Source organism: Aythya ferina, assembly GCF_964211825.1.
Source record: "Aythya ferina genome assembly, contig: HAP1_SCAFFOLD_29, whole genome shotgun sequence".
NCBI classification, from domain to species: Eukaryota; Metazoa; Chordata; class Aves; order Anseriformes; family Anatidae; genus Aythya; species Aythya ferina.
In genome coordinates, this window is record NW_028181463.1 from 949,841 (window position 1) to 959,318 (window position 9,478).

General features: G+C 50.1%; 1 protein-coding gene across 1 annotated transcript; it reads right to left on the minus strand.

The window, feature by feature from the left end:
* Positions 1-2,683: 2,683 nt before the first annotated feature.
* Positions 2,684-3,619, minus strand: LOC311428052 (olfactory receptor 14J1-like; the record flags this gene model as incomplete). The annotated part of the gene is made up of 1 exon (XM_084539614.1): positions 2,684-3,619. The coding sequence occupies one exon, from the start codon at positions 3,617-3,619 to the stop codon at positions 2,684-2,686; it is 936 nt and encodes a 311-aa protein (XP_084395740.1).
* Positions 3,620-9,478: the final 5,859 nt, after the last annotated feature.

The following is a 9,478-nucleotide window of genomic DNA, read 5'->3' on the forward strand; positions in this document are numbered from 1 at the left end:
CCCCTGAGGGCCACCACTGACACAGGCTCCCGTGGAGCTCATTAGAGCAGAACCCTGGAGGCAGTGAGGACAAGGAGACAAAGGCAATGTGAAGGTGACAGTGATGTGTAGGAAAACTGGATGTGTGTCACCAAGTACAAGGGCCAGGCCTTGACCCCTGTCCTCTGGGAAGGGAGATCCTTTCCATTCACACCTTGCTCAGGCCTCTTTGTGGGGCAGTAGGAGATGGGGATGTGCATTGCCAAGTGCAGGAGAATGGCACGTGTCCTGCCTGCTTCATGGTTGGGGGTGAGGAGGCAATTGAGGCGCTGGTGCTTTAGAAATAAGCTTTCTCCTCGTGGGCCTCAGTGGCAGAGACAACAGCCATAGCCGTTGACACAAAGACCTGGGTCCTGTTGGGACTTTCAGCTTTGCCACAACCATTAGTCTTCTCCTCAACAGGCTGTCTGAGGGACTCCTGGACTTCCAAATCTTCCACTGCTTGATTCAGACACTTCTGTTGGTAGTTTCACATAGGATCTGAGCTGAGTCTGGTAACTAGGATCTTCGTGGTGTTCCTGCTCCTCGTAAGGCAGCTCTGTAAGAAGCTGGCCTGGCTCCTGGTGAGCAGGCACCACTGCTCCTATGGCATCCCTCGTGGTGCCCAGGCCCTCCTCCTCCTGGGCACTGCTCACTCAGCAGGGTCCCAGTCTGCCCTCATGTGTGGGGTTCCTCTTCCTCTGGTTCAGGATTGGGCTCTTCTCCTTGTAAATGTCAGGAGGTTTGTGTAGGCAAAATCCCACAGTTTCTCAAGGTTCTGCCACACTGATGCTCCATTCTGTTTGCTGTTAATGTCTGCAGGCAGGTGGCTCACCCTGACTATGCTGTTTCTTACAAGATAACAGTAGCAGGAGTCTGCAGGACAGTTTGGATAATACACGAGTAACTACTTGAATGGAATTTGAATCCGTGAAGGGTGGGGGATAGAAGGCTGCCAGATTCCATTTTTTCTGTTCTTCCTTCTCATGCATGCTGTTACTTTGTCTGGAACTGCATCCTGTACACAAAACACAGCACTGTATCATCTAATAGGAAACAAATTAAGTGCATCCCAGACAACACATGGACAATATCCACCCTATATTCCATACCATTGTAGTGGGTTTACGTGGCAAGGTTTTGGTAGCAGGGAGCCATAGGGGTGGTTTCTGTGAGAAAGATCTAGAAGCTGCCCCATGTTTGGGAAGGGCCCCATTGTTTTCCAGATCCGAGCCAATAAGCGATGTTGTTTTGCGTCTCTGTGAGAGCATATTTAAGACAGGGAAAAAACGCTGCACCACACAGCAGCCGGGAGAGTCAAGGGAGTGAGAAAACAGCCTTGCACATGCCAAGGTCAGTGTAGAGGGAGGGGGAGAGGTGCTCCAGGCGCCGGAGCAGAAGTCCCCTGCAGCCTGTGGTGAGGACCATGGTGAAGCAGGATGTCCCCATGCAGCCCATGGAGTACCACGGTGGAGCAGGGTTCCACGCTGCAGCCCGTGGAGGAGACCACGGTGGAGCAGGTGGCCCTGCACCGACGGAGGCTGCCGCCTGTGGAAGACCCCTGCCGGAGCAGATTCCGGGCCGGACCTGTAGCCCGTGGAGAGGAGCCCACGCAGGAGCAGGTGACCTGGCAGGAGCTGCTGCCCATAGGGGAGCCAGGTTGGAGCAGTTTGCTCCTGAGGGATGGACCCCGTGGTACGGACCCATATCTGGAGCAGTTCTGGAAGAGCTGCTGCCTGTGGGAAGCCCACGCTGGATCAGTTCATCAAGGACTGCATCCCGTGGATGGGACCCCACAGCACAGGGGACGAGAGTGACCGAGAAGGAGCGGCAGAGAAGAAGTGCTGTAGACTGACCCTAACCCCCATTCCCCCGTTCCCCTGCGCCGCTTGGGGGGAGGAGGTGGAAGAGGGTGGTTGGGGGTGGAAGGTCCTTTTGGTTTCTTTCCTTTGTTTCTCACTTCTCTAGCTTGTTAGTAATGCGCAATAAATCTTACTATCTTCTTATGCTGAGTCTGTTTTGCCCGTTACAATAATTACTGAGTGATTTTCTCGTCCTTATCTCAACCTTTGAGCCCTTTTCACATATTTTCTCCCCATTCTTCTTTGAGGAGGGGGAGTGAGAGAGCGGCTGTGGTGGAGCTTGGCTGCCCACTTGAGCGGAACCACGACACGCTGCTATAGAGACGACAGGACTGCCACCTAGATCCACAAGGTCTAATCCAAATACACTGCTCCTAACTGTGGCAGCTGGGCTCCTGGACCTGAGCCCCTCCTGGATGCTGGGGCTGCTCCCCCAGCTTGACAGAAGATGGGAAGAGAAGGATACTAAGACCAATGAAAATCCAGTGACATCTTTATTGTCTTTCTCTACCAAGGAAGCCTGGTTCTGTATGTACATTAGATGATGTGGTCAAACCTTACATCAGATGTAACATTCAGAATGCTAAGAATGAGATTATTAAAAACAAAATGAAATATAGTTCAAATACTAACAAAGAAATATAATTTAAGAAATGTTGTATCATTTTCCCAAATACCCTTTGATTTCTGTTAGGATTACTATTAATGACAAACTTACGATAACACTAGTAACGATCAAAACGATATGATATAATATGAATCAAAATATTTGCATATTATTAAGAATAGATCTTCTGAACACATCATGGATGCTTAAGAAGCATGTATGGAAACATTTTCCTCACTGTATCCTTGAGCTCCTGGTTCCTCATGCTGTAGATGAGGGGGTTCAGAGCTGCAGGCACCACTGAGTAGAGAAGTGTGACCACCAGGTCCAGGGATGGCGAGGAAATGGAGGGGGGCTTCAGGTTGGCAAACACAGCAGTGCTGACAAACAGAGAGACTACGGCCAGGTGAGGGAGACACATAGAAAAGGCTTTGTGCCGGCCCTGCTCAGAGGGCATCCTCAGCACTGCCCTGAAGATCTGCACATAGGACAGCACTATGAAGACAAAACAACCAAAGACTAAAGAAACATTAAGCACAAGAACCCAGACTTCTCTGAGGTAGGCATTTGAGCAGGAGAGCTTGAGGATTTGGGGGATTTCACAGAAGAACTGGTCCACAGCATTGCCGTGGCAGAGGGGCAGGGAAAATGTAGTGGCCGTGTGCAGGACAGCATTGAGAAAGCCACTGCCCCAGGCAGCTGCTGCCATCTGGGCACAAGCTCTGCTGCCCAGGAGGCTCCCGTAATGCAGGGGCTTGCAGATGGCAACGTAGCGGTCATAGGCCATGACAGTGAGAAGGGAATACTCTGCTCCAATAAAATAGACAAAAAAGAAGACCTGTGCAACACATCCTTGATAGGAGATGGCCCTGGTGTCCCAGAGGGCATTGGCCATGGCTTTGGGCAGAGTAGTGGAGATGCAGCTCAGGTCCAGGAGGGCGAGGTTGAGGAGGAAGAAGTACATGGGGGTGTGGAGGCGGTGGTGGCAGGCTACGGCACTGAGGATGAGGCCGTTGCCCAGTATGGCAGCCAGGTAGATGCCCAGGAAGAGCGCAAAGTGCAGGAGCTGCAGCTCACGTGTGTCTGTAAATGCCAGCAGGAGGAACTCACTCACAGAGCTGACATTGGGCATTTGCTGACTCTGGATACAGTTGTGTGCTGAAGACGAGATGGCAGAGAAACGTCATAACAAACTTCTCTCAGGAAATCCATTGCAAGCCTTAAAGCATGCCCTAGCCTGAACCTCTCTCTTTGCAGGAGAACCTTCCTGCAGCTTTCTTGCTTGAGCAAGGTAGAATTTTCTTTTGTTATCTAGTAGTTATCCCTGTAATGGTTAGCATGATGAACATGGTCAGGGATTTCTCTGAGAAGAAAGCTGAGACAGCTGGGAGCACAGAAGCTGCAGTAGAAGTGCAGATGGACAGAATATTCACTTTGTCTGCAGGTGCATGAGCAGGATCTCAGCTCTTCTCTCCTAACCAGGGGTGTAGAGGACTCACTCCAGCTGCACACAGACAGCCATCCAGCAGCACGGACATGACCTTAACACAGAACTGCTTCCTCCTTGGGGCACCTGGATAACACAGGGATGCCTCGAGAGAGCTGCATCTTGCAGGAGAACAGCCTGCAGCCCAGGAGGACAACCCTCAGACAGAGCTGGATATTCACAAGCTGGGGTATCCCAATATCCAATCTGCATCCCATGCAGTTTCTTTAGGAGTTTGGCCATCCCTGTTTTATATGACCAGGAGTAGCTAGATTATGATACTCCAAGGGGTTTCTGCCAGACTTCCTCACCTCGCAGAGCAGCCCAGCAGGACTCTCAAAGCCTACTGTATTGCCCACTCCCAGAAACAAGACCCAGCACGAGACCCTTCCAGGACCTGCAGCTGCATGGCCCTGCAGCCAGACCCTTACCTTGTCAAGGGCTGTGCAGGTTTCTCCTGCAGGCAGCTCTCAGCATCCTCCCACTCAAAACTGTCTCCAAGCCCTCTCTCCTTCTCTCCTCTCTGCATGCCAGCTGCAGTCAGAGCCCCCAACCCTGCTGCACTGTGCAGAGGAGCTGCTCCTGGGCACAGATGTCTATCAGCTTCATGGGACTTTTTGAAATGTGTTTTTTTTTTTCATGTCCCAGGAGCCCGGCCCAGCTCAGCAGCACAGGCCCAGCCCAAGGCATTATAATCACCTCTCTGGGGGCTTTGCTGATGAGCCCATGAGGAGTCAATTAGGCTCTGGTGCTTTAATGATTAGCTGTCTCCTCAAAAGCTTTAGTGGCTGAGACAATAGCCATAGCCATGGACCCAAATATCTCATAAGGCAGCTCTGAAGGAAGCTGGCCTGGTTCCTTGTGAGAAGGCACCACTGCTCATATGGCATCCCTGTGGTGGAAACCTCTCCTGAAGTAGGCATCCCAACCCAGCAGGCTCCTTGTGTCCTCTCAGCCAAGCACACACAAATCAGCTCAGCAGCAGGTTCCAAGCCAGGGGCTTGCTGCTGGCCTTGCAGCTTTTTGGTTAGACACAGCCAAGCCTTGTGCCTGCTGCTGCCCAGTCATGGACTCAAGCAGAAGGGAAAGAACAACCAATCTTGGGGCCTTCACACACAGACACACACACAGACACACACAATTTCTAGGTTGGAAGAGACCTCTAGATCATTGAGTCCAACCTTTGACCTCTTTCTGCCTGGGTCCTCCTGGCTCTGGAGGCAGAGGGGATCCCCCAGTCAGCATGCCAAGCAGGTGCCTTCTGCTGGCCTAGCAGGGCCACTGCCAGATGTCAGCCCAAAAGTGCAGCTCCCAGGGAGAAGTCAAGGCTGACCTGCCACCTCCAGACACAAGTGACCTCACAGTCCCTTTCTGTGACATGTTCTTGCTGCTGTCCTATGAAGTGCAAAGAGAGAAGTGACTTCACAGTCACATTTCTCCTGCTGGGTCAGGACATCCTGAAGTAGGGCTGACCTCTCTAGAGTTCTTTAGGGACTAGAGCTCACCATTCTAGGTTAGAGGATAAACACAGGTTTAATGGGAATCTTTGGTGTTCTTCTGTGCATATGAGGTCTGTAATAATCGTATGGGCAAGCCCTGTGGTTTAGGGAATTTTAAGGCCTGCCAACAACTTCTCTAGGGCTAAATAGTGCATTTTAATGTTAGTGTTTGGGGTAGGGATTGGGGTAAGCAGGAGTGTAAAGGTAAGGGAATGGTAAGGGAAAGGGGCTATGGGCTGTGTTTTGCTTCAGTGCATACTTTGAGTAGTGGATTCCTCTCAGAGAGGTGGAGTAGTGTTTAGTATTTAGTAGCATTTAGTTTTAAGGATTAAAATTACTGGTTCAAATAAGGTGACGGCAATACATGACTGTTTTAAATCAGTGTTAGTGTAGCATCTAGCATCTACAGTCTCTTGTCCAAGCTGCTCCTGACTGTGCCATATTTTATTGGGATCAGCTTTCTGATGACATTTAACATCTCAGTGTATCTATTTCACCTCTGTTGGCTACCCCATTCCTGAGAAGGAAGTCGCATTGTAGTCAGGAGGGAAAAGGACATATGGGTCTTTAGGAGCATCCTGCACAATGTGCCCATCAGCTTTGCACCTCCACAAAATCATGCTTCCTACCTACAAGTTTTGTTTCCCAAGTGGCTTCTATGGAGCCAGGGTTCCTTTTCCCAGGCCCTCTCACATGTTTCAGTTTTGGGTGTACAGGGATGGGATAAGGAAAGCCAATGCACAGATGGAACTGATCTTCTCAAGTGATGCAAGGAATAATAGGAAGGGATTCTACAGATACACTGCTCAGAAAAGAAAGGCCAAGGAGAGTGTACCCCTTGTGATGGATGAGCAGGCAACACTGCTCGTATGGCATCCCTCGTGGTGCCCAAGCCCTCCTCTTCCTGGGCACTACTCACTCAGCAGGGTCCCAGTCTGCCCTGATGTGTGGGGTTTCTCTCCCTCTGGTACAGGACTGGGCTCTTCTCCATGTGAAAGTCAAAAGTTTTCTGAAGTCAAAATCCTGCAGTTTCTCAAGGTTCACCCACAGTGATGCTCCATTCTATCAGCTGTTAATGTCAGCAGGCAGACAGTTCAACCTTCGTGTAATTGTGCTATCTCTGACCAGAGAGCAGCAGCAGCAAGAGTTGCAGGGAAATGTGGATAATTCAGGAGTAACTGGCTAAATGGCATTGCAGCACAGTCACTCAAGGGTAGGCGATGGAAGGCTGTCAGGTTCCACATTTGCTGTGCTTTCTTCTCATGCATGCTGTCAGTTTGTCTGGAGCTGTGTCGTGAATGTTATGGGGCTGTGCAGGTCAAAAGTGGACGGGCCAAAGCCCAGCTGGAGCTCAATCCATCTATTACTCTCAAAGACAATAAAAAAATAAATAAATAAAAATACTTTAAATGATGGAAGGTTAGGGAGAATCATAATGCTTTATTGGATTTTTGGGGGGAAACCTGGTGACAAGGAATGAGGTAAAGGCTGAGACACATAATGTCTTCTTTGCCTCTTTTACTAGCAACAAAACCAGTTGTTCTCCTGGGCATTTCTTCCTTCTCATGGCCAGTGCCATCCTTCCAATGCACATTTTGTAGCATATTTTTTTTTCTCTCCTGTTCTTTCCTACTACCAAAGGAAACTCCATCAGGGTGGAAACTACTCCTGAAGTAGGCATCCCAACCCAGCAGCCTTCTTGCAACCAGTCGGACAACCAGTCACAAGTCACCTCAGCAGCATCTTCCAAGCCAGGGAAGGCTGTGGATGTGGTCTATCTTGACTTCAGCAAGGCTTTTGACACCGTCTCCCAAAGCATTCTCCTCAAGAAACTGGCTGCCCTAGGCTTGGACTGGCGCACGCTTCGTTGGGTTAGAAACTGGCTGGATAGCCGGGCCCAAGGAGTCGTGGTGAATGGAGCCAAGTCCATTTGGATCCCCTCTGCCTCCTGGCTCTGGAGGCAGAGGGGATCCCCCAGTCAGCATGCCAAGCAGGTGCCTTCTGCTGGCCTAGCAGGGGCACTGCCAGATGTCAGCCCAAAAGTGCAGCTCCCAGGGAGAAGTCAAGGCTGACCTGCCACCTCCAGGCACAAGTGACCTCACAGTCCCTTTCTGCGACACGTTCCTGCTGCTGCCCTATCAAGTGCAGAGACAGAAGTGACCTCACATTCCCTGTCACAGTCACATTGCTGCTGCTGGGGCAGGAGATCCTGAGGCAGAGCTTGCATCTCCCTAGTCCCTTAGGGACTAGGACTCACTTTTCTGGGTGAAAGTGTAAACAGAGTTTTTTTGGGAATGTTTGGTGTTCTTCTGTGGTTAGGGTATGGACAAGCTCTGTAGTTTAGCATTTTATTTAGGTCTGCCAAGAAATCGACGGATAAATAGATCATTTTGATACTAGTGTCCAGGGAAGGCATTTGGGTGAGTAAGCCTCAGCTTGGCAAGAGATGCAAGGAATAATAGGAAGAGATTCTAGAAATACATCACTCAGAAAATAAAGGCCAAGGAGAGTGTACCCCTTGTGATGGATGAGAAGGGTGAACTGGCAATGACAGACATGGAGAAGGCTGAGGGACTCAACAACATCTTTGCCTCAGTCTTCCCTGCCAGTCAGTCTTCCCAAGTCTTTCATTTCCCTGGACCCATGGATGTAGGCTGGGGGTGCAAAGTCCCACCCACTGTAAATGAAGTGCAGGTTTGAGACCACCTGATGGAACTCAACAAGCACAAGTCTATGGCACCTGATGACTTGCATCCCGTCGTCATGAGAGAACTGGCTGATGCAGTTGGCAAGCCTCTCTCCATCATATTTGAAGATTCCTGTCAGTTGTGTGAAGTCCCTGGTGGCTTGAAAAAGGGAAATATCACTCCCATTTTTAAAAAGGGTAGAAAGGATAACACAGGGAACTACTGAATGGTGAGCCTCAGCTCTGTGCCTCAAAAGATCATGGAAAAGATCCTCCTGGAATCAGTGTCAAGGCACAAAGAGGTGATCCGAGACAACCAGAATGGCTTCACCAAAGGGTAAATGGTGCCTGGCCAATCTGGTGGCTTTCTACAATGGAGTGACCACATCAGACAACAAGGGAAGACCGACTGATGTCATCTACTTGGACTTCTGTAAGACCATTGCCATGGTCCCACATGACATCCTGGTCTCCAAATTAGAGAGATATGCATTTGATGGGTGCACCATTCAGTGGGTAAGGAGTTGGCCTGAAGGTCACACCCAGAGAGTGGTGCTCAATGGCTCTATGTCCAAGTGGAGGCTGGTGGTGAGTCTTGTACCTCAGGGGTCTGTCCTCTGTGGAGGAATGGTTAAGTGAAGTAGGTCATGTGAATGTTGAGCAACTAGGAGGTCGCGAGCTAACAAAGCATCGAACGCAGCTCATATGAGTCTGAGAAAGTACGTAAAATCTGGGAGGTTTCAGGGAGGTTTCAGGTACAAGGACATGATATCTGTTGGTGGTCTGGGAAAGTACTAACTGTGTTATTTCGGTGGGAAACTAGCTGATAGAATAGAGAAATGCACTAACCAATCATGAGCTTAGCTTTTGCAATATGTATGAGCTAATTATATTGAATTAGATAAAAGACGACTGAGCTATCCAATAAATCGAAGTTCACTGATCACTCATATTGAGCGTCTGTGTCTTCCTTCCGTCGACAACAAATGTCCTCGCAACAAATGGCGCCCGAACAGGGACAAATCTGAATGGGAACAGGGACCTTCTGAACGGGAACAGGAACTTCGCTGGAGTTGAACCTGCGCTGGAATTGTACCTGCGAGCCACGGTTGGACGGAATACGAGGACCGGTCCTGCAACGCAGCTCAGGAGGTGAAAAGGATTATAAATTGCTGAATCCCTGCATCCGAGGTCTGAAAGGTGAATGGACAAGAAACCTGGAATCCCCACACCCGCAGCTCGGAAAGGGAGTCCTCGCACCCGGGATGAGCCTATAGAGGGTCCCGCCGGAAAGCGTCGCCGAGGTCTTTGCAAAGGCTG